The sequence below is a fragment of the Tachyglossus aculeatus genome, chromosome 21 (genome assembly GCF_015852505.1).
Source record: "Tachyglossus aculeatus isolate mTacAcu1 chromosome 21, mTacAcu1.pri, whole genome shotgun sequence".
NCBI lineage: Eukaryota > Metazoa > Chordata > Mammalia > Monotremata > Tachyglossidae > Tachyglossus > Tachyglossus aculeatus.
Genome location: NC_052086.1, coordinates 60,821,830 through 60,846,893, shown reverse-complemented (window position 1 = coordinate 60,846,893; position 25,064 = coordinate 60,821,830). Strand labels below are relative to the sequence as shown.

The 25,064-nt window shown below is 42.6% G+C and overlaps 1 protein-coding gene across 1 annotated transcript in view; it reads left to right on the top strand.

The window, feature by feature from the left end:
* EIF3B (eukaryotic translation initiation factor 3 subunit B) overlaps window positions 1-24,690 on the top strand; it is a 34,161-nt gene extending 9,471 nt beyond the window's left edge. The window contains exons 2-19 of the mRNA XM_038762552.1: window positions 2,203-2,395; window positions 4,054-4,173; window positions 4,290-4,347; window positions 5,667-5,795; window positions 6,167-6,324; window positions 8,684-8,815; window positions 8,916-8,982; window positions 9,528-9,574; window positions 13,136-13,346; window positions 14,028-14,100; window positions 14,918-15,040; window positions 16,334-16,412; window positions 17,611-17,749; window positions 20,748-20,873; window positions 21,385-21,462; window positions 23,054-23,162; window positions 23,628-23,746; window positions 24,133-24,690. Coding sequence (XP_038618480.1) covers window positions 2,203-2,395; window positions 4,054-4,173; window positions 4,290-4,347; window positions 5,667-5,795; window positions 6,167-6,324; window positions 8,684-8,815; window positions 8,916-8,982; window positions 9,528-9,574; window positions 13,136-13,346; window positions 14,028-14,100; window positions 14,918-15,040; window positions 16,334-16,412; window positions 17,611-17,749; window positions 20,748-20,873; window positions 21,385-21,462; window positions 23,054-23,162; window positions 23,628-23,731 — 1,946 coding nt within the window. The 3' untranslated portion in view covers window positions 23,732-23,746; window positions 24,133-24,690. The remainder of the gene's footprint in view (window positions 1-2,202; window positions 2,396-4,053; window positions 4,174-4,289; window positions 4,348-5,666; window positions 5,796-6,166; window positions 6,325-8,683; window positions 8,816-8,915; window positions 8,983-9,527; window positions 9,575-13,135; window positions 13,347-14,027; window positions 14,101-14,917; window positions 15,041-16,333; window positions 16,413-17,610; window positions 17,750-20,747; window positions 20,874-21,384; window positions 21,463-23,053; window positions 23,163-23,627; window positions 23,747-24,132) is intronic.
* Window positions 24,691-25,064: the final 374 nt, after the last annotated feature.

Below are 25,064 nucleotides of genomic sequence, written 5' to 3'. Positions count from 1 at the left end.
GGGAGCAGCTACTCCAAAATAACTAGAAATGTTGAAGCATGATCAAGGAAAATATTTCCTGATAGGTAGCAAGGTCACTTAATTCTCTGCTTGTAAAAAGTATGACAGGTGCTTATAACCTAGACAGACCTATAGGTTTGAGGAAAGGGAGGGCATCGGTTCATATAAAACCTGAACTGTTAAAAATGTACGCCATATAAATCCAGAACAGGCTTAATAGGCAATTTAATTGTACAGTCAGTGAGCTTAAAAATAACCAACTCCAGCATCTGTCCGGGATTCGTATGGTGAGTACTCTAGGTTCTTGCCAATAAAAGGAAATCGGGTTGTTCCACCATTCTTTAGTCCCTCCATCCCTATTAATCAATAAATGGTATATATTGAGCACTTACCGTTTGCAGAACACTGTATTTAGAGTTTAGGAGAGAATAATGCAGTAGAATTAGTAAGCACATTCCCTGCCCACAAAGATCTTGCAGTCTAGCTTCAGTTAAATTTCCCTACCAAGTAAAAGGAAGCATTTTCCTTCTATTGGTTTGATACTTTTGAGGATTTTTAAATTTTGTGTTATTTTTGATTGAATTTATTTTCATTTGTGATAACTTGGAATGGTTTACGTCCTGATATAGAATTAATCGTAATCGAACCCAATATAGCTAGATGTATTTGCAACAAATCCCTCTTTTTGGCAGTTGTCTCAAAATGACCTTTTCAAAAAACGGACGATATTTGAGCGCCGGCTTTGTGCAGAGCACTGTACTAAGCAGTTGGGAAAGCACAACACAACAGAGATGATAGACGCGATCCTGCCCGCCGGGAGTTAACATTCACTCATTCAGTTGTATTTACCGAGCACTTATTCACTGTATTAAGAGCTTGGGAAAGCAGTCTTTGCAGGGGATGGTTGGACATTAAAATAGATTAGGGATGGGGAAGAGGTAGATATAGGAGTATTTACATTAGTATTGTGAGGCCGGGGTGAGTATCACAGTGCTTACAGGGCACACAGTCAAACTCATAGTCGACACGGCAGGGTACATATGGGGGAAATACAAGGCAGTAGAGAGGCAGTGTGGTCTAGTGGGAATCAATCAATCAATCAATCAATCATATTGAGCGCTTACTGTGTGCAGAGCACTGTACTAAGCGCTTGGGAAGTACAAGTTGGCAACATATAGAGACAGTCCCTACCCAAAGATCATGGGCTGAGAGTCAGAGGACCTGAATTATAATCCCACCTCTCCCACTTGTCTGCTGGGTAACCCAGGGCATGCCACTTCACTTCTCCGTGCCTCTGTCACCTTGTCTGTAAAATGGGGATTAAATCCTAATCCTCCGATTTTAGACTGTGAGCCCTATGTGGAACAGGGACTGCGTCCAACCGGATTGTCGTGCATCTACCCCAGTGCTTAGAACAGTGCTTGTTACAAAGTAAGCACTTAACAAATACCGTAAAAAAACTTAGGCTGAGAAGGCCTCTTTTTTTTTAATGGTATTTGTTAAGCGCTTACTATGTGCCAGGCACTGTACTGAGTGCTGGGATAGCTACAACCTAATCAGATTGGACAGTCTTAATCCCCATTTTACAGATGAGGGAATGGGTGCACAGGGGAGTTGTGACTTGCCCAAATTCACACTGACAAGTGGCCGAGACAGAGTTAAAATCCAGTTCCTTCTGACCCCCAGGCCCGTGCTCTATTCACTAGGCCACGCTATTTCTCCAAAAAAAAGATAGCAATCATCTTTCCTAGCCCTGAGCCTAGTTGGCCTACAGATTTTAGCATAACAGCATCAGCATGGCTTATCAGGATGAGCAAGGACCTGGACTTTAATCCTGCCACTGCCACTTGCCTGCTGTGTGACCTAGGGCAAGTCACTTAACTTCTCCGTGTTTCTATTTCCTCAATTAGAAAATGATGATTCAGTGCGTGTTCTCCTTCCCACTTGAGTCCCAGTGCTTAGTACAGTGCTGGGCATGTAGAACTTAAATACCATCATTGTTATTGTTACAGCAGGAAACTCGTTCATTTCATGCATGATTTGTCCTTTGGACCTTGGTAGTTGCAGTAACTGTAGAACTACAAATGAAATGACCACCTTTGTGTATTACATGAGGGGCACTTGGAAAATCTCCTAAAAATCAGGTCAGTTTTTTTTTCTTTTTGAACACGGATTGGATTTAGCAAGGTTCTCATTTTGCAGAATTACTGGGTGACGTGCTGAAAGACAGGCCGCAGGAAGCAGATGGTATCGATTCGGTGATCGTAGTGGACAATGTACCTCAGGTGGGACCGGATCGTCTTGAGAAACTGAAGAATGTCATCCACAAGATCTTCTCCAAGTTTGGAAAAATTACAAACGATTATTACCCGGAAGAGGACGGGAAGACGAAGGGGTGAGTGGCGGCAGTCCTCATTGAAGAGACGTTTCTTCCCGTTTTGAAGTGTCGAATGAAGTTTAGACCTTGGAGCAGGGAAATCTAAATAACGAAATTTAGGGTACTATGTTCAGTGGCCCTCAGCAGGGGCTGACCTGCCTTGGCTAGTACTTGGGCTCAGAGAAGATTGGAAGGGGGAATGCCGAAGCATTTGTTGACGGACACCACCCCTAATCTCAGATTCACTAGGGGAGAAGCTGCAACATGCTGCAGTGGGCCTTTAGAACCAAAACGGCATGTGTGCAGCCTGTCTGCTTGCAGTTGTCGCACACTGGCATAAAATGGGCCATGCGAGAAGCATCACGGTGGAAAGACCCCGGGCCTAGGGGTCTGAGGACCTGGGTTTTAATGCCAGCTCTGCCAATGGCTTGCTGTGTGACTTTGGATTCCTCAACTGTAAAATGGGGATTATATTCCTATTCTCCCTCCTGCTTAGACTGTGCGCTCCATGCCTCGTTAACTTGTACATACCCCAGCGCTAAGAGCAGTGTTTGGCACATAGTGTTTTAGCACCATTAGAAAAGAAGTCTTTGCTTGGTGGAAATTTATGAGCTGTATTTCAGAGGAGAGACGATTTGAGTAGTGCTTGGCACCGAGAAAGTGCTTAACAAATACCACTATCGTTACAATTTTTCCATGCCCTTTTTCGATGGAGAGTCTAATGAAATGCTCAATAAGTAGTCAAGAGGAGGAAAAATAGCAGACACACCAATAATTAGCTACCAACTAATAAAAGGGTTTAACTATAGGGTTTTATTTTTCGGAACACAGTTCTCTTAAAGCAGTTGTCTACAATGGGTATAACCTGATTAAAAAACATTAATAGGCCTGGAGCTTGCTCCGAATGTCAAGTCTCTTGTTTCCATATCCAATTGAGGATAGTCACTTGAAAGGCAAAGAACAAGTAGAACAGGCTGGTACACAAATTAAGAGCCCCAGAACCATTTGATGTTTGTGTCTGAGTCATGCAAAATACTAGTGTTTAAAATCAATCATTAGTGTTTGTCGAGTGTGCGCTCTGTGCAGATCACTGTGTACTAAGTGCTTGGGAGAGTACATTCGAGTTAGTATTATGATCCCTTTCATCAAGGAACGTTGAATCTGGCCGAGAAGGCAGACGCTAAAATAAATTACAGGAAAGGGGAAGCAATGGAGTTTAGAGGTATGTGCATGTAAGTGTGTTGAGGGGATTTTTTTTCCATGGTATTTAAACGCTTACTCTATGACAGGCACTGTACTAAGCGCTGGGGTCGATACACGTTAGGTTGGACACAAGTCCCTGTCCCACATAAGGCTCCTAGTCTTAATCCCCATTTTACAGATGAGGTAACTGAGGCCCAGAGAAGTGAAGTGACTTACCTGAGGTCACAGTGATGGAGCCAGGATTAGAACCCAGGTCCTCTGATTCCCAGGCCCGTGCTACATCCACTAGGCCAAGCTGCTTCTCTGCCCGCGACAAGCCTACAGTCTAGAGGGCATTTAGAAGCAGAACTTCCATTAGGCTCTGAGCCTGTTATTCACTGCACAGGTCAAAACCAGTGCAAAAACTCTACCCCCAAGTGATGTTAACAGTGGATATCCGAGTTGTTTAACTCCTCCTCTCCTTCACATTGCAGGTATATTTTTCTGGAGTACGTGTCTCCCGCTCATGCCCTAGATGCTGTGAAAAATGCCGATGGCTACAAGTTGGACAAGCAGCATACCTTCAGAGTCAACCTTTTCACTGACTTTGATAAGTGAGTACCCCTCTTTGGGCCACATCTATGTCTGTGTTAGGGGCCTGATGGCCCTCGGTGTGTCTATTTCATGGACTGAGCAGGGCTGCTCACCCACCAGTTTTGCTGTCTTCCAGGTACATGACAATTAGCGACGAGTGGGACATTCCGGAGAAACAGCCCTTCAAAGATTTGGTATGTTTAAGATGGTAGTATTCGTTAAAGCACTTGCTATGTGCCAAGCACTGTGCTAAGCGCTGGGGTAGCTGCAAGATCACCAGGATGGACACATTCCAAATCTCACATAGGACACTCAGTCTAGGAGGGGAGAACAAATGTGTAATCCCCAGTTTACAGGTGAGGAAATTGAGGCAAAGACAAGTTTAGTGACTTTCCCATGGTTACTCATCAGGCAAGTGGCAGAGCCGGAATTAGAACCGAGGTCCTTTCGGTCCCAGGCCTGTGCTCTTTCCACTAGGCCACACCATGGCATTCGGATTAAGAGGCTAAACATCCAGAGTTAACTTATGAATAGAAGTTGGCATTAAGAATCAATCAATCACTGGTATTTATTGAGCGCTTACTATGTGCAGAGCACTGTTCCCAGCACTTGGGAGAGATCAGTAGCATAAAGTTGGTGGACACATTTCTTGCTCACAACAAGCTGACAGTTAGAGGACCAAGTAGAAGATACTTGGGGGTGTCATTCTGTTGAGATAGTTTTGTTCTGGTAAGCTGAAGTTTTGGAACTGGGCTGTGGATTTAATTGAGATGATGGTAGCTACGGGTTGCACAAGTGCTTAGTACAGTGCTCTGCACACAGTAAGTGCTCAATATGAATGAATGGATGGGAAGGTGACAGGGCTGGGGCCCACGGCGGCTGGTCCAGGCTGCTGTGGGTCGCATCTGCCCCTGAGCAGCTCCTCACCGCCGCAGAACTCACAGCAAGCAAGGAGTCGCTTGAAGCTAGAAGGAGAGCAGCAGGTGGAAGTAGAAGAGATTGTGTTCTTTAAACCCACTGCCCGCTCAGCTCTTCAGTTTCTCCTGGGCATTCATTCATTCGTATTTATTGAGCACTTACTGGGTACAAAGCACTGTACTAAGCGCTTGAGAGAGTACAGTATAACAACAGACACATTCCTACCCACAACGAGCTCACAGTCTAGAGGAGGAGACGGACATCAATATAAATCGATACATTGCAGATATACACATATGTGCTGTTGGGGATGGGAGGGAGGATGAATGAAGGAGCAAGTAAGAGCGGTGCAGAAGGGAGTGAGAGAAGGCTTAGTCAAGGAAGGCTTCCTGGCGGATGTGCCGTCATGGTAATGATTTTGGCTGGTGTTTCTAGAAGATGCCTTTGTGGCTAATATCTGAATGCCGTAGCTTAGACAGCGTGTGTGCACATTTGATATATGTTCTAAGAATAATTTTAATATTTGTGCTTAATATCATTTTTAATCTTCCCCTTCCCCCACCCCTCCTTCCCGCAACTGCTGTTTTTACTGCAGGGAAATCTCCGGTATTGGCTTGAGGAGGCAGAATGTAGAGATCAATATAGTGTGATCTTTGAATCTGGAGATCGCACTTCCATTTTCTGGAATGATGTGAAGGATCCAGTCTCCATTGAAGAAAGAGCTGTGAGTTTCAGCTATGGGGGGAAAATGGGTGGTTCTGTTCAATTCAGTAAAATAACAGCAAGGGCTAAGGATCTAGAGCATTTTGCCAATGGTAGATGTAACAATAATATGGAAATATGAGTAGAAAATGGCGGTCACGGTTCCAGTGGTCGGCTGGGACGCAACTCCCATGTTAGTGGAGAACTTGGTGTATATGATTTAATTTTGTCACCTGCCCACTTGAATGCATACACCTTTGGAACAATCCTGAATTCTCCCATATGTAGCACTTTGACTTTTTAAAAAATGCTTCTTTTCACCTAGGCAAATCTTTATATCTAGTACTCTTCCCTTCTCTTAAACCTGTTAATGTTTGTTCGTTATTTCCACAGAGATGGACTGAGACTTATGTGCGCTGGTCTCCCAAAGGTACCTACCTAGCAACCTTCCATCAAAGAGGTATTGCCCTATGGGGAGGAGAAAAGTTCAAACAGATTCAGAGGTTCAGTCACCAGGGGGTTCAACTTATCGATTTCTCACCCTGCGAAAGGTACGGCTTGTAAAAAAAAAAAAAAAAGACGCTTGAAAGTTTGATTGTCTTTGAAAGAACGGGTACCCGTGTGAAACAAGTTGCTTTCCTGCCCAGTTCTTCGTGGTGTGAGATTTTATGTGGTGTTACGTTGCCAACTTGTACTTCCCAAGCGCTTGGTACAGTGCTCTGCACACAGTAAGCGCTCAATAAATACGATTGATGATGATGTGGTGGAGAGAGACTATGGACGAAAAGGGATTTTGGAGAAGTTGAATAAATCTAAGATGCTCCTCCCCTCGCCCCCCCTCCCCCCGCCCCATTGACTTTAAAGTACTTAATCAACCTGCTGTCTTTTTTTTTTTATGATATCTGTTAAGTTCTGACTATGTGCCAGCTGTTGTTCAAAGTGCTGGGGTAGAGACAAGCTGATCAGGTGACACAGTCCCTGTCCCACATGGGGCTCACAACCTTAATCCCTATTTTACAGATGAGTAACCGGAGCACAGAGAAGTGAAGTGATTTGCCTAAGGTTGCAAAGACAAGGGGCGGAGTCCTAGGCCCATACTCTATCCATTTGGCTACGCTGTTTTTCTCCCTGATCTCCTACTGCAGCCCAACCCGCAAACTCTGGTCCTGTAGCACCAGCTTGCTCACTGGGCCCCGATCACTTCTATCTCGCCCGCGACCCCTTTCCCACATCCTCCCTCTGGCCTGGAACTCCCTCCCCCTCCATAATAATAATAATAATAATAATATGGCATTTGTTAAGCGCTTTCCATACATGGCAGACTACTTCCAAAGCCTTATTATGATCACATCTCTTCAAGGTGATTAAGCCCTGTTTTCCCCAACACCCTCTCCCTTCTGTGGTGTGTCTGTGTACTTGGATCCACGATATTTTAATGGCCACTCTTTGTAGTTGGAGATGCTGTATATATGAAGTTCTCTCCCTTGAATGTTCTTTAGTCCCCACTCCCCATTTCTTCGAATGTCTCTGAATCTTGGGAGTTTGGCCAAGTGGTAGTGATGATCTGTAAATAAAGGAGTGATTTGTGCCGCAAGGCCAGTGACTGGGATGTCTGGCTCTGGGCGTTGCGTGTGCTTTGCCCCTTTAGAAGTCAAAGGGGAATAAGTAAAGTTACATATTCGAACAAGCCTAAGTGAGTTTCCATTTAAAAGCCATTGATAAGCCTTGGTCTTGAAACTTCAGGATCAAGAACTTTTGCAAAGAAATTCAGGTGCTAGTGGTTTGTGTGGCACCACTCACACTTTCTTGTCCTCATCAGTCATGCTCCCACAGGTTGCAGCCCATTGCAGAGTGAGCACAAACATTTTTTATTGGGCAGAATACATTTATGGCCCAGGTGAGCACAGCAGAGTCCCAAAGCTGTAACGCCATAACTCAGCAGCCAGTGTCTTGGTTACTTAAGTGGTCTCTTGCCACCTACGCTAACCAACTTTTTCAAGAGTCTTTCTGGGCCTGTCACTTGTCAGTATAGCCTAGGTGGTTCTTGGTATAGAAACCTTCACCACTGATGATACGGCCCCCAGCATCACAAGCGGGACTAGAACCCAGGTCTCCTGGTTTTAGAAAGAATAAAATAAAAATATGCTTTAGTGTATTACATTGGCACAGTTGAGCGGATGTCTTAAGTCACCAAGGGTCCCAATTAGATTCCCAGAGGAGGTAGAATTTGACTAGATCCAGATTACTGGAAGGAGCTTCTGCCTTGATTATTCCCAGGCCCAGTTATTAGAAGTTCATGTAGTCTGGTTTCAGTGAATGTACTGTATTGATTTCTTCTCCCCCGCCTCCAGCCCATATTGAAAAGAAAGTACCTCAGGGCCGTTTCCTTCATCTTCATGACTTTGCCTCCCCTCAGTGGCCATCTTTCTACTACAAGAGTGCAATCTGGTGTAGATTTTCTTAGTTTTTATCATGAGTGAACAGGTGCCGTAATTCAGAAAGGAGGAATATAAATCAGTACTTGGGAGAAGTCTCTAGGCATCGAAGCTCCTCAGTTAATAGAGGCTCATTTCTGAGCCATATGTGAACATCTGTTTTATTTACCTTGTTAGTCTGCTTAATTCTGCCGTAATAGAGGCGATATGGAATGTTTTCCTCCGTTGGCCTCAAGGCACACGATTGTCTGTGGCTCAGAATTTATTCTGATTTCTTTCTCCGTATCTGAGGTTCCAAGAAGGAACATTTTAAGTTAGCTTATACAGTGCACAAGCACCGCAATAACTGCTATGAACTATTAATTTATGTGTCAAGTGATGATATCTAAAATGCAGTTGAAATCCTCCAACAGCTTGCTGAAGTGAGAAGACAAGTCATTTCTTATATTGTTTTTAATGTACCATTCTTTTGTAGGTATCTTGTGACCTTCAGCCCCTTAATGGACACCCAGGATGACCCTCAGGCCATCATCATCTGGGACATCCTAACTGGACAAAAGAAACGAGGATTTCACTGTGAAAGTTCTGCCCATTGGCCCATTTTTAAGTAGGTTGGCGAGTATTAGCAAAGGTGTCCCTTAACCATGGGTAATCTTTGCAGTTTAATAGTCTATCTCTGATACTTACTCTTTCTCTTCTCTGCTCAGGTGGAGCCATGATGGGAAGTTCTTTGCCCGGATGACAGTAGATACCCTGAGCATTTATGAAACTCCTGTAAGTGATATTGGCCACCTGGGAACTGTTAAGGAGTATGTCATGTTCACAGACTCTAGACTTCTATATTTATTTGCCTGAAGTAGCTATGTCTATTGTAGTTTAATTTGCAGAGTGGTAAAAGATTAAAAAAACAGTTAAGTAGGTTGTATAATAATGAGGAAAATGACCCATAGCTGGCTTTTCTCGAGTCCTGAACCTTGAAGATTTCCGTCTTCAAAATTAGCACCATCTTTGCTTGCTCCAAAGTATAAAGGAGGAAGCCATTATGGCACAGGACTGTTGTGAGGATTTCTGGAATGGGGCTTGAAAAAAGGCATTTTGTCATTCCAGATAAGGGTAAGTTACCCCATAGACCAAATTCAGCAAGTTCAGTGATTGCTTCCTTCAAAAGAGGGGAAAGTGCCATTGGGCTCTATTTCAAATGTTTTAATGATTAAATTTTATGTCTCCATACTGCTTATGTTATTTCCACTCTGGGGTGGCTTTTGTGAAAAATTGAGGTGGTGTCACGATTTGATTCAGCTGTAGTTCTTTCTTTGCAGTCTATGGGTCTTTTGGACAAGAAGAGTTTGAAAATCTCCGGGATAAAGTAAGTGAATGCCCTTGTAAAAGACTCCTTTCTAATTGTTTTCCATCCTCTGGCGTCTGTCTTGGACTTCTGACTTGGAGAGTTGAGGTTTCTTCTTCGTTTAAGGACTGTGCTTTTATCAGAGTTAAACTTTCTTGAACTAGAATGTAAGAACTACCATACTTAGACCACCAGTCCATCCAACCTAGTACTGAATTTCAAATAATGGAACCAAAAGATGTGTGGAGAAACAGGGCTAGTTGCCCTCCCCACACTCATCCTTGTGGTTACTGATACTTCTGTTCAGTAACTTTTCCCTTTAATATCCCACCATTGACCTGTTGTCCAGGAACATTGATTTTTTGAGCCTTCTGACTTTTACCTCTAGAAACCCTCCCTGGACCTCTCATCCATTTATTTATCCAAACCTTTCTTGAATGTACTAACGTTTGGGCATGTTCAGCTTTTGATGGAAACAAATCTCTATCATCATCATCATCATGAATCATATTTATTGAGCGCTTACTGTGTGCAGAGCACTGTACTAAGCGCTTGGGAAGTACAAATTGGCAACATATAGAGACAGTCCCTACCCAACAGTGGGCTCACAGTCTAAAATATGCTTGCATATGCATGCTCTGTGCTTGCCCTCTGCTATGTAAAGAACCATGTGCTTTGCACCTACCAAGAGTCAAAGGATGCTCCTTGCCCTAAGTCAGATTCCATCCTGTCCACACCCTTTATGATTCTGTACACTTTTTCCCAAGTCTGTTCCATCTGTCTTGTGTGGATGTTGCAATTATGCTTTTTATTTTCATTATTTTTCCTAATGGTTCCTAGCATCATGTTGACCTTCGTGTCTGTCAATTCACTGTGAACCAGTAATTTAAAGGGACAATTGATAACGATTCCCAACACGAGTCACGTAGCCTAGTGGAAAGCGCAGGGGCCTGGGAGTTCTAGGACATGAGTTCTAAGCCTGGCTCCAGCATTTGTTTGCTGTGTGACCTTGGGCAAGTCACTTATCTTCTTTGTACCTCACTTCCCTCATTTTATAATTTTGTCTATGGTAGTTGTCATAAGCGCTTATTATGTGCCAGGCACCATTCTAAGTGATCATCTGTAAATTGGGGGTTAAGATTGTGAGCCCCATGTGGGACATGGACTGTGTCGAACCTGGTTATCTTGTATCTTCCCCAGCACGTGACACATTGTATGGCACATAGTAAGTGCTTAACAAATGCCATTAAAAAATATATATTGCCCAGAACTTATCACGTAGAGGTAGTTTGGGTTATTTTTCTATAGATACACTCTTGTACTTACTTTGTTTTAGCTCATCTACTAGCTTTATGTCCTCACATTCAGGTGAGATCATCCTGCAGTTTTTTTCCCAACAATTTGCATCTCACCACTCAAAAGAGCTTAGCTCCATTGCTATTGGAAATATTAGTAAGCACTCCTTCCAGATCATTTATGAAGATGTTAAATAAAATGGTCTTATCACAGATCCCTAGGGGACCCCAGTATGGAGATTTGTCCATTGTGGCTAGTTATCCCAAACCTTTACTTCCTACCCTGTCTTTTAGTCAGTTTTCTTCCCATGATGGGATTTCCCCCCTAGTTGCATGTTAACTGGTTTGTTTTCTTTTTAAACCTTCAGGTTGGGACCTTGTTAGAGACTTTTTGGTAGATTTAGTGTATTGTTGCTCCACTGGTTCCTGTCCGTCTGTAAGCTTATTGATTAAATCCTGCTTCTGATGACCCTAACTTGGACCCTCTCCTCAGCGTAGTGTCCTTAGAACAAGAGAGCACCACGACACTACCCAAGGGGGATCAGCTGAATGTTTTCCTGGTTTGGCTGTAAGCTCCTTATGGGCAGGGAACGCTTCCACTAATCCTGTTGTATTGTACTCTCCCAAGCGCTCAGTATGTGCTCTGCATATCGTAAGTGCTCAATAAATACCATTGATTATCCCCAGTAATGTGAGGGCCATTGGTGGGAAGCAATCAGTGGTATTTGAATGCTTACTGGGTGTGGCATTCAGGGCACTGTACCAAACATTTAGAAGAGTACAGTACAACAGATTTGGTAGATGTGTTCCCTGCCCACAAGGAGCGTACAGTCTAGAGGGGAAGATAGATGCTAAAGTAAATTTATAGATATGTACATAAATGCTTACAAGTTACAGATCTAAGTATATAGACCACTCAGAAGGGAGAGGGAGTAGGGGAAATGAGGGGAAGGCCTCTTGTGGGAGATGTGATTTACATAAGGCTTTGAATGTGGGTTGAGTGATGATCAGTTGTATATGAAGGGGAAAGGAGTTCCAGACCAATCAATCAATCGTATTTATTGAGCGCTTACTGTGTGCAGAGCACTGTACTAAGCGTTTGGGAAATACAAGTTGGCAACATATAGAGACAGTCCCTACCCAACAGTGTGCTCACAGACCAGAGGAAGCACCAGTCATCCATGTCCCCAAAAGCCTCGTCAGTAAACTTTTTTTTCTCCCGTAACTTCTCTAGTTCACAAAGAACACTGCGCTGGGCTCCTGTGCCTGAAAGATGATCTGATCGTGTGTGCGTGCCCAGTCTAATGAACTAACCTCCACCATATTAATGGAAGTAGTAATAGTATTTGAGCAGCCGTGGAGTCCAGTGCAGTACTAAGTACTGGGGAAGAACAGTAGAAGCATAGTACATGTTCATTGCCCAAAAGGAGCTTCCACACTAATGGCTGAAACAGGCACAGTGATATTTATAAGCATTGGAATCATATTAAGTAATGAATGTTCAATAGAAATATGCCCATACACAAGTGCAAGAGGCTGCTGAAGGGTTGCTAAGATTTGGGGTTCTGAAATGTTGAAAGCTAGTTTAAAACAACTCTTGAAGCAAACTACCCTGATAGGGCCCTGTTTCCTCCTGGGACTCTGCCTGAATCACATCTTCATTGTACTATGGTGGAGGCTTGATTGGCAGGAAAAGGAAGGAGAAGTAAGGTTATCTTGGATGCGCATTTGCCCAGTGTTGTTAGGTTGACCAAACTCTGGGTTTTCTGTATCTGGGGGAAGAGCATTCTGAATAACGTGGAAAGGAACAGTCCTTTTTTTGGTGAAGTTGAACCTGTGCCATCGTTACTCTCTCTTAAACATCTGTGATTCCACACTAGGTCACTTATGTTTTTCTTTTTTTTTAACCTGATTGGGCTGTGGGGAGAGAGTGTTGGAGGCAGTAGAGGAGAAAAATGTTCTTAAAAAACAGACCCTCACTTCCTTAAAATGGAAAGAGCCTGTTGAGAAGAATGTTCCTCCATTATTAAGGTCGTCAGATCATTGGACAGCTGTCATTGGTTTAGTTGGTTAAATGGCTTTAGCTGGCATTTTTTTGTCATTGTGAGATTCTGATTTCTACACAAACATCACACTGGTTTACTGTCCTCCCATTTTCTTGGTATTTTCCGATGCAATCAAAGCACACAAAAAGTTGTGATGCAGTAAATCGATCCTAATGCTGCTGCGATCTGTTATTTTACCTAAGTGCCTTCTCCTAACATACTTCCTCTTCTTTGTTCTGCAGGGACTTTTCTTGGTCACCTGGTGGTAACATAATTGCTTTTTGGGTGCCAGAAGATAAGGACATCCCAGCCAGAGTGACCTTAATGCAGCTTCCCACCAGACAAGAAATCAGAGTGCGAAATCTGTTCAATGTTGTGGACTGCAAGTTGCATTGGCAAAAGAATGGAGATTACCTTTGTGTCAAAGTCGACAGGACTCCAAAAGGCACCCAGGTATATGACTGCAGAGGTTACACAAAATATGTACCCCTGAACACTTCTCTTTCAGCGCTTAGGTCAAGACCAGGCCAAATGTAAAATTATAGGCTTATTAGGGTTTCTACCAGGCATCTAGAGAAACAATAAGTGATTTCTGTGGTCGTCTTATATTATTATTCATCAGTCATCATCAGTGGTACTAATTGAGTGCTTACTGAGTGCGGAGCACTATGCTGAGTGCTTTGGGGAGTGCAGTACAAAAAGGTTGGTTGGTAGACACATTCCCTGCCTCACAGTAAGCTTAAAATCTAGTCTATTCATTTTCTTCTGGTTCAGTATGTATGATTCAGTAACTGGAATTTATGAAAGCATCCAGCTGATACTCCTGAAGGTTTTGGATATTAAAATTATCTCGACATTTCGCTGTACCTGAGGGGGAGATCTTTTTTGGGTGAATGTAAAAAAAAAATTAAAAAATAAACTTCATATAGGCCAGAACCTTCAGAAGCAGCACCTACTTTTTGTAGAAGTCTTTTACCTTTCTTCAAGGGAATGACCAGCCTCTTGAATAACGCTAATCAGGTCTGAAACAAATAACTAGTTACCCTTTTTTTAATGAGGGAATGTCTAATTTAAGGCCCCCTCCCCCCCGCGAACCCTCCACCTCCTACCCTTGTATTTTGTTTTGTTTTACAGGGAGTGGTGACCAACTTTGAAATCTTCCGAATGAAAGAGAAACAGGTACCTGTGGATGTGGTGGAAATGAAAGGCAAGTCCAACTTTTCATATCTAAATCAATGTGCAGTTTACTAATGGAGGAAACTTTGACTCTCACTTTCCAAACAGAATGGACTAGATTCTTACCTTTTAAATATCTTTAACACCTAAATTCAAATTAAAAGATCCTAAGGTAGTAGCCTTTAGATTTCAGTGTGCTGTTAAAATGCATTTATTAATGGAAGATAATTTTCTAATCCATTTCTTGAGTGGGATTGCATGCATATACAGCATGCACACATGTATTTGTCCTTTGTACTGGATACATCTTTAATGGTGCAATTCACCTATGAGTTGTGTGTGCACGCGCAAGCTCGTGCTTGCCTGCCTGTCTGTCTGAAAAGGTTAATGTAGCACTTACAGTCCTGGTCACATTATTCAAACAAAAAGGCTGTCCCTTTATTTGACATTTGCAATGCCTGGGCCTCTTAATCTTTTCTCTTTTTCTCGTTCCTTTTGAAGGCTTTGATTAGTAAGTGCTTAATAAATGCCATTATTATTATTATCATTATTGTTAAAAAGAGCCACTCTTGATAGCACTACACCACGTTGATGTGTCTTTAGCAATTGACTCCCAGTTCAGCTAACTCTTACATAATGAGATATCCTATGTGTAAAGAGTCCTCAAAGAAAGGGATTCTGTAGTGACCTTTTGGTTAAAAAATTTTTTCTTTGAGCCTGTTATTTTGTAGGCTGTCTAATAGCTATACAGTAAGATTAAGCTAGCAATGATGGGGATTGGTTTGCTTTTGATTCCTGTGAATAACCCATTGAGTCTTGATTTTTTTTTGTTTGTTTTAATTGTGCAGAGAGTATCATAGCCTTTGCTTGGGAACCAAACGGAAGCAAGTTTGCTGTGCTGCACGGCGAGACTCCTCGAATATCAGTTTCCTTTTACCATGTAAAAAACAACGGAAAGATCGAGCTTATCAGTAAGTCAGTTGCAATTCCCTATCTCTAATGCAGCAGGTTCCTACCCTGTACTATGTGGCTTAGAAGATTCTTAGAAGGTTCTTCCTGGATAGTTGGCTTGCATAGGAACAATGTAAACAATAACAAGATGGGAAAGTGAATTCAGTCTGATTTCATGTTGTCAAGTAGAGTGTTTAATAGGAGTGAGAAATAGCATGTGGTTTTATAGAAATCAAAATTGAAGTAGAATGTTATATTTTTTAATGGGAACTGTTCTCAGAGCAAACTGATGAGTGTTTTGGGGCATCTGCAGCCAAGTACTATTGTAAAATGTTCCATCTTTTATTTAAATTGAATGTATGTGAAGGATGACTTTTTCCCATGTGCAGGGAATTCAGCCTCACTTCTGTGTGATTCTGCATTGAAGTTATGATTTTTATGCCTGTGATCACAGAAATAGTGTTGTTGTGTACTGAAGAAAAAAGTAGAGTGTGATCTGTAATGGGGGAAAAACCTGTTTTGCTTGAATTTTTGCATAAAGATGGCTTTGGGCATTGTCACATTTTTTATTCTCCAGGAGGGAAGTGGACTAAAATTATGTAGCATGTTGAAAGACTTTATCCAGTGTATTTGGGATGAAACTGAACAAATCTTAGACTGCTTAAGCTCCACTGAGGAGTACCAGTTAGAGCAGTGAGTAGCACTAAGCTGCATGGAAGAGTTATTTCTAAATAACAATCTGCCAAACCTACAGCCAAGCTCAACCCATGCACTTGTACCATAATTCAGAAAAGGTAATAAATAGAAATTAAGGTGACAGCTGGTTTAAATATCCTTTAGGCTGATACATGCAAGCAGCAGTGGAATATTTGGCAAAAAGAAATATGAGATATTAAGGCAAGTGCTATTTAAAGATAAAGTGCTTTAAGCCTGTTTCCATAAACAACACCAGATCAAAGAAATGTGAACTTTAGCTACACAAAAGCTACATATCCAAGAAGCTTGTAGGTAGAATCCTGTATTTAGAAGAAAAACACAAATAATTGTCCTGGGAAAGTAATAAAAATCACTCATTGTAAATGTATTTAGAATTGGAAAGTCATTCAACATGTGGATTGTTGGCTGTTAGGCACAGTCTGAATGCCATTTGCCTGCTAACCCTTTGAATTCACTTTGCCATATGTTTGTGTCCTGCTTTGTCCCCAGAGGCAGAGCAGACAGACCAATAATTCTAATTTTCTTGTTCCTTAGGGTAAAGGAAAGAGTTGTTTTATTGTAATGAAAGGATTCTAATAAAAGTTCTTTCTTCTCAGAAATGTTTGACAAGCAGCAGGCAAATACAATCTTTTGGAGTCCCCAGGGGCAGTTTGTGGTGCTTGCTGGCCTGAGGAGGTAGGATTTTGTATATGCTGCCTGTTGCTAATTCTAAGTAATTTGATAACTGGCTGAATATCAAAAGATGGAGCCTCTTTCTCATTACGCTCTGAACTTCTTATTTGTTCTACCAAGTCTTCCCTATCATTCAGATTCTTTGTGAGAAAGGATGTGCTTACATTAAAATAATCATCCCTGTTTGGTAGGATTTCATTTTAATGCTGCCCGTTGCTAATTCTAAGTAATTTGATAATTGGCTGAATATCAAAAGATGGAGCCTCTTTCTCATTACTCTCTGAACTTCTTATTTGTTCTACCACGTCTTCCCTATCATTCAGATTCTTTGTGAGAAAGGATGTGCTTACATTAAAATGATCATCCCTGTTTGGTAGGATTTCATTTTAACATTGAGTAATCACCCTGCCCCTTCTAGAGTGAGCCCGTTGTTGGGTTGGGATTGTCTCTGTTTCCAAATAGTACTTTCCAAGCGCTTAGTACAGTGCTGTGCACACAATAAGCGCTCAGTAAATACAGTTAATGAATGAATTTAGGCCACCGTTCAGGCAGATTAAAATAATCACTTAGGAGTTGCTTTCTTTAAGAGGCTTTAGAGCATCTACAGGATCGTAATTCCCTTGAAGTTAAACAAGTATCTTTTCTGGCAGTCCCGTTACTCCGACGTAATAGTGTATTAAGCTACTTTCCCTCCCGCTTGTGACAAACTTTAGGGAAGTGTACTGAAAACTTGTCTTATAGCAAGAAAAGCTTTCAGTAGAAAGCAGCTGACAGCTGTGAGAAGACTATCATAGGCTCTGATGAATTTAGAGAGGGACTTCTCTTCCTCCCATCTTTCACTTTCACATCATCATCAGAAAATAAAAGTAGTCATTCCACGGGTGCCATGTTTTAGCAAGATGTTACTGGAGTGGGTTTCATTTGTCTGCGTTTTCACAATGTCATTTTGGCGTAACTGTTACATATGTAGCTTGGAATGAGCTAGCATTATATCTGAACAGTGTGAGAGAGCTTACATACTCTGCGAATTGCTTCATTAAGTGAACAGGTGGGTCTTAGCAGTGTGGGGGCCTTTATGAAAGGACCAATTTGTACTTCCCAAGCGCTTAATACAGCGCTCTGCACATAGTAAGCGCTCAATAAATACGATTGATGATGATGATGATGATGATGATGACCAACGTCTTGTTTGTCTCCACAGCATGAATGGTGCCCTGGCGTTTGTCGACACTTCTGACTGTACGATGATGAACATTGCCGAACACTATATGGCCTCTGATGTTGAGTGGGATCCTACAGGACGTTACGTTGTAACCTCCGTGTCCTGGTGGAGCCACAAGGTACAGATCGCTGTAGCTATATATACCTTATAAAGAAGGCTGTGCTAGGTGCTTTTTTAAAAAATAGTATTTAAGTTTTTCCTTACTCCGCGTCGAGCACTGCTGTAAATGCTGGGGTAGATATAAACTAATCAGGTTGGACCCAATCCATGTCCCACATGGGGCTCACGGTATTAGTCTGCAGATGAGGAAGCTGAGGCACAGAGAAGTTAAGTGATTTGCCCAAGGTGTCAGAGCAGCTTCCTGGCAGAGCCGGAATTAGAACCTAGGTCCTTTGACTCTCAGGCCTGTGTTCTTTCCATTAGGCCATGCTGCTCGTGGGCCCATTTAATCCAGAATTTCTTCATGCTGATGGTCTCATTAGCTTGCCTCTAGCATTGAGGTTGCCTGTACTGCCAAGCCCTCAGAGCTGTGTCCCTGGAGCCTAGTTGAATAGGTGGGCTGCAGCTCTTTATGGTACCATGTTAACATTTATTTGCTCAGTGGATTTTGTTGTGCTAATTTGTTGCTCTTGGAAAGGCCCTCTTAGAATTTCTTTTCCCTCTCGCTCCATAATTTCAACAGGCCCCTTAAACCGGATATGTATATAGCTAGCATTACTCTTTTGGGAGGTTATAAAACCTGAATCACCTCAGTGACTCCACTAATATTAAAAACTTCCCTTTTAACCTCAGCAGGATAAAGGTAAAAGAGGTCAGGGGGTGAGCAGAAATAACAGAAAAAAAGTCGGAGAACCTGGGTCCAACAGCACCCATGTAGCGTGACCTATGTATATTTAGAAGCCTAATAGGTGCCTGGGGTTTCCAGCCTATCACATAACCTGTTTTGCAATTAAGGAAACTAATCCCTCCTAACTGCTTCTCAAGGATATCATGAATTGTGACTGCAGGGCCTAGTGTTCTTTGGAGAGTGGCATTCTAAAAATACAAGAATTTTGTTATAGGTACACTTTATTCTTTTATTGGAACTTCTTGTCCAGCACCACACTGCTGTCATTCATTCCAAATCAGTGATTTTTACCTTGCTAAGCGCTCGCTATGTACCAGGCACTGTTATAAGCGCTGGGTAAGATACAAGCTAATCAGGTTGGACACAGTCCCTGTCCCCCATGGGGCTCACAGTTTTAATCCCCATTTTACAGATGAGGTAACTGAGGTACAGAGAAGTTAAGTGACAGCAAACAAGTGGCAGAACTGGGGTTAGAACCAGGTCCTTCTGACTCCCAGGACCGTATTTAACCCACTAGGCCATGCTCCTTCCCCTGTTGTCAGAGCTGGTAGACATGTTCCCTGCCCACAAGGAGCTTGCAGTCCAGAGGGAGAGAAAGACATTAAAATGTATTATGGATGTGTACAGAAGTGCTGCAGAGCTGAATATCAACTCCTTAAGGAGTCCAGATCCAAATTCATAGGCAATGTTGAAGGGAGAGGGAGTAGGGGAAAAGAGGGCTTCGTCAGCAAAGGCCTCTTGGGAGGTGTGGTTTTAATAAGACTTTGAAGGTGGGGAGAGTGGTGGTCTTTCATCTATGGAGGGGTGGGGACCCTGTTCCAAGTCAGAGAGATAATATGGGTAAGGAGTTGGTGGTGAGAAGCAGTGTGGCCTAGAGGATAGAGCATGGGCCTGGGCGTCATCAGGACTTGTCTGCTCTGTGACCTTAGGCAAGTCATTTGACACTTATGTGCCCCAGTTACCTCTTCTGAAATTAATCTGGGGGTTAATTAATCTGTATCAATCTGGGGATTAATACAGTGAGCCCCATATGACTTTGTCCAGCCTGATTAGCTTGTGTTTACCCCAGCACTTCGTATAGTTGTTCTCTGTCTCCCCTTTCTAGACTGTGAGCCCACTGTTGGGTAGGGACTGTCTCTGTGTGTTGCCAACTTGGACTTCCCAAGCGCTTAGTACAGTGCTCTGCACACAGTAAGTGCTCAATAAATACGATTGAATGAATGAATGAATACGTATATATGTTTGTATGTATTTATTACTCTATTTTATTTGTACATATTCTATTTTATTCTGTTAGTATGTTTTGTTTTGTTCTCTGTCTCCCCCTTCTAGACTGTGAGCCCACTGTTGGGTAGGGACCGTCGCTATATGTTGCCAACTTGTACTTCCCAAGCGCTTAGTACAGTGCTCTGCACACAGTAAGCGCTCAATAAATACGATTGAATGAATGGCATGTTGTAAGCGCTTAACAAATACCATTAGAAAAAAAAAAAAGACAGGGTCCAGGTACAGTGAGTTTAAGAAAAAAAAATGGGGATTAGGTACCGTCTCTCACCTAGTTGGCCGTGAGCCCCATGTGAGACAGAGACTGTTTCTGGCCTGTATCTACGCCAGTGCTTGGAATAGCGCTTTGACACATTATAAGTCCTTAGTAAGTACTGTTTAAAAAAAAATGGCATTTAGAGCAGAGTGTGCAGATTGGGTTATAGTAGGAAATCAGCACGGGGGTAAACTGATTGAGAGCTTTAAAGCCACCTCTGCAACAGGCAGAAACTGGAGGTCCTTGAGGAGTGGGGAAACACTGGACTTCATTGAAACCAGATCAGAGTTGTTTTTGCTGCATTTCAAGCTTGCTATTAACCACATTATTGGGAATTCATCATCTCCTCTTTGACCTGACTCGCACCAGAAGCAGCGTGGCTCAGTGGAAAGAGCTCGGGCTTGGAAGTCAGAGGTCGCGGGTTCTAATGCCAGCTCCGCCATTTGTCAGCTGTGTGATCTTGGGCAAGTCATTTAACTTCTCTGTGCCTGGGGATTAAGACTTTGAGCCCCACATGGTACAATCTGATTGCCCTGGGTGTACCCCAATACTTAGAAGAGTGCTTGGCACATAGTAAGCGCTTAAACAAATACCATCATTATTATTATGGGAAATCCCCAGGATACCTCTATCTTTGTGACCTTTCTGAACTCAAGTGACCTACCTTGCACTCCTGTTTTTCCCCTCTGAGAAGTCTTCCATTACTGACTTCCAGCTGCTGTCTTCCAGGTGGACAATGCTTACTGGCTGTGGACCTTTCAGGGGCGACTTCTTCAGAAAAACAACAAGGACCGCTTCTGCCAGTTACTGTGGCGGCCTCGACCTGCAACTCTTCTCAGTCAGGATCAGATAAAGGTGAGGCACCTTGAGTTTCCTCTGTGTTTTGGACCATTTCAAAGGCCACAGAACTGTTTTTAACCTGCCAAGAAGACAGTGAGATCTGTGTAAAGGCACCCCAATTCCGAGGCGGTTCTGAGGTAAGCATGTTTGATTATGTAAATATTTTAAAGTTATGTTAATACCTTTTCCAGAATATTGTTGAGAAACTAGGGTGGAAGATGTGAACATTTCATGTTGAACCTATTTTTGGACACCTTCAAGGTCCTCAGGAAAGCACCTTTTTGTGGTATTTGCCTAAGTAAAGTGAAAGGAGATATTTGAACAGGTTGTACCCACCGAGGAGGAAAAAAATCACCCTTCATGAAAAGGAAGACTACAAAAAAAATACCATTTGAGTGTTCCTGGTGAATAATTATTTTGAGGCAGGGGGGTCTTATCTTGACATTTTTAAAGACTCTCTTTCGACAGTATTCAAAAATGGTAAAGACCTTGGACATTTAAATTCCATGTGATTTGTGTGTTTCAGCAAATTAAGAAGGATCTGAAGAGATACTCCAAGATTTTTGAACAGAAGGATCGTTTGAGTCAATCCAAAGCTTCCAAGGTAAGCTTTGTTCTTAGAATTGAGTGAAAGGTAGAAGACATTTTCAGTACTCTGCAGAGCAGGTGTGAAAGCTAACGGAGAGAGAGAGTGCACAACTTTTCAGGGAGGGAATAATGAATAATAAGTGGGTTAGTTTAAGCCCTTACTGTGAGCTGAGTTCTGTGCAGTGTGCTGGGGTAGATACAACTGGTTCAGTATTGGTTTAGTATTGTATTGTATCATTATTCAGTTCAGCCTATAGGGCTCATAGTTTAAGAGGAAGGGAAAAAAGCTATTGAATCCCCATTTTACACATGGGAAAATGGAGGCACAGAGATGTCCAGTGACTTGCCCAAGTTTACACAGCAGGCAAGTGGTCCATCTGGGATTAGGCCTCTTGGCTCCAAGCCATGTGCTTTTTCCTCTAGACAAGCTACTGCACATTTTGACAGGCTGAATTCAACGAAAGATTTCATGTCAGGGACATAGCATAGCTGTGCTGCTGCGTGCTTGAGATTGGAAAACTTTTTAATAAGGAGATTACTATTTTTTCTTGCTGTTTTTCTTGTTTGGTTATCACCCTGGGCCTTCGCAGGAAGACTCCTACCCTTAATAAGCCAGTGTTGGTATCCTATGGAGAGGTGGTTTACTAAATAGATGAGGGCCAAGTCTTAGGGGTGTTCTGCTCGGAGACGACAGACTGAGCAGCCACTCTGCACATCAGCTGGCCTGCAGGGTGTTGCATTTGGGCATTGGCAGATGAGGTGACAGTGTGGATGGCTGAGTTCAAACCATCTTGCACTACCACTAAAACAACTCGAGTGCATGTCGTAGTTGAGGTATAGTTCAGGTTAGTTCAGATTTGGGCAAGTATTTTTCTCTACTGGGCGTTAGTTTAGGGAGACTGCAGGGAGGGAAGGGAGGGAAGTGGCCACTTTGGCCCACCCCACGGTAGCTGCTACTTCTCCCTAGTTTTGGAGCTCCTTGACGCTTCTGTAACTGATCCCGTTGGTCCCCTTCGTCTGCTACCCAAGACAAAGCCCAAGCGGGCCAGAGAGTACTAGGAACTTGGAGGTTAGCCCAGCCAGTAGTGCTGGAATCAGATTCATCCTCAAATTTGGAGAAGAAATACAAGGGCCTGACAAGCTGGGGTTGCTGTTGCTTACGTGAGCTGTTTCGTCCTTTTTTTCTAGCGATAATTGGAGTCACAAAAGAACAGCAGATCTTTCATGAGAACAGTATCCAGGTTGATTGAACTGATATTTTAGGATTAAATTCTCTTGTGAAGCAGTGGAAAAAGTCACTGGGAATAAAGGTTTAAGCCAAACCATAATATTCCTTTCTTTTCCTTTTCTCCCTTGTAGTCTCTCTAGTATGTGTGAGGTTGCCAAAGTTGTTAAAGGGACTTGCAGCTCACTTTAGAGGAAAATGAATCAGTCAGTTTTATTGAGCGCTTACTCTGTGCAGAGCACTGTAATACTAAACGCTTGGGAGTTTACTTTATCAGAGTTGGTAGACATCGTCTCTGCCCACAGTGAGCTTTCAGTCGATCAGATAATGGTACCTATTAGGTGTGTATAGTTACAGCCTTTGTTTCTGTCTGCCTATGTAGGAGTTGGTAGAGAGAAGGCGTACAATGATGGAAGATTTCCGGAAATACCGCAAGATGGCCCAGGAACTCTACATGGAACAGAAAAATGAGCGTCTGGAATTGCGAGGAGGTAAATTTGGAGGTGGAAGTGATCTTAAAAAAAAGTAACACTAGCTCCGACACTCACTTTCTTATCATACTCACCGATTGTAATATTGGTCGTTTTATTTATTGAGCTTCTACTAGGGGCAAGGGCATGTGAGTCTATTGCCAAAATGGCCAAGGACAGGGGAACTTGGGGCTAATGAGAAGGATTGCTAACTTTTTCTCATCCTCATTGTATCTAGGATTATCATGTATTCTAAGTTCTAGAAAATGCTTTTAAACAATAATAATTGTGGTCTATGTAAAGCGCTTACTACGTGCCGAGCACTGTACTAACCACCAGGGTAGATACAAGATCCTCAGGTCCCACATGGGGCTGGATCACAGCCTAAGTAGAAGGGAGACTAACCTTGGGTATTCAGTATCTGTTGTTGGGAGCACCCACGGTGTGTGAAACTTCTGAATTAAGAGCTTTTCCTTCTCTATTCAGGGGTGGACACAGACGAATTAGACAGCAACGTAGATGACTGGGAGGAAGAGACCATCGAGTTTTTCGTCACTGAAGAAATTATTCCCCTTGGAAATCAGGAGTAGTCTGTTAGAGCTGAAGTAAGTTTTAAGTTTAGCGTCCTTTCAGAAGAGGACACGTGGGTCATGTTCTTTTGTTTCCCGTCACTTTGTTAGGAAACCATCAAATAAAATCTTAAAAACGTTTCTGAGGTTTGCAGATTGGGAGGTTGGATTAAAAATGTGTGGATATAGATCCGAGAGGACGTAAAATGCAGTCACGATGGATAGGTGTATTCCTCAGGGAGTGGCACTCGGCCTCGTCCTTATCTGTCGTCTCACTGTGCCTCAGTGTTTGGAACATCCTTGGGGTGGGAGGATAGTATATGTGTAGCATTAAAATAAAACAACTCCGCCCCAGTGGAAAGTGAGTTTCTGGTAAGGGCATACGGGGAATAATGGGGAAAAAAAAATTTCTTTTCTTGCAGCATCACCATATCTCGTGCCGAAGCGGAGTTCATCCGTTTGAAGAAAACCTACACAACTCTTGAATTTCTTTCTGTCTGTGTTTTCTCTTGCTGTCTGGACAGCGGATGCACCTGGTTCTTTCCATTCTGAGACATCTTTTGTGCCTTTAAGCCCCTACTGCCTACAGTGGGGAGGATTGTACAGGCACTGCTTTTAAATTCTTACTCGCTTGTTTGGGACTTCTTTATTTTTAATCCAACCCCACCAGTATTTGGTACTTTCGACACTTTTATGCAGTGCTACAGGCAGGTAGCTTTTAACAGTTGCCTTCCGTGGCCTATTCTAAGTGTACCATCCCCATTCACACGATGTTTCTGTTTAAGGACTTTTTTTATGTCCCAAGTGCATGGAAAGGTGATTTTTTTGTCTGGGAAAAGATCAGCAGGAAACGAATACGTCGTGTGTGTACTAGTGTGCTGAACCAGCACTACAGTGGGTTGTACCCTCCGCCATTCAGATTGTGACAGGTTCTCTCTACAGGTTGATCATGGTAATAAAAGCAGACTTATATGGAAAAAGTTGTCTTTCTCCTCTCTTTAAAAATGTAAAAAAAAAATTCCTTCAATTTTGAGGGCTCCTACAGTAGGAGGCCTCAATGTGCATTTCTAGTGGGGTGCAATTCTTGATGTCCTGTTTTGGGTCATTCAGAAACATATGTTTCAGTGCCATAGGTATGGTAATTGTAGGCATTTATTTGCAACAGATGAAAGGTTTCATCTGCCAACAAGGTAATGGAAGAAGGTGGATGAGAGTGGGGTTAAATTGGAGTCTGGAGTTTTGACAGCAGACTGTCAAAACCAAAGAACATCCTGGAGTCATCCACCCGTCAGCCCTGAAACAAGATGAGGTTCAAAATAAGTACATTTTACAGTGCAATAAAGTCAAAAGGCCA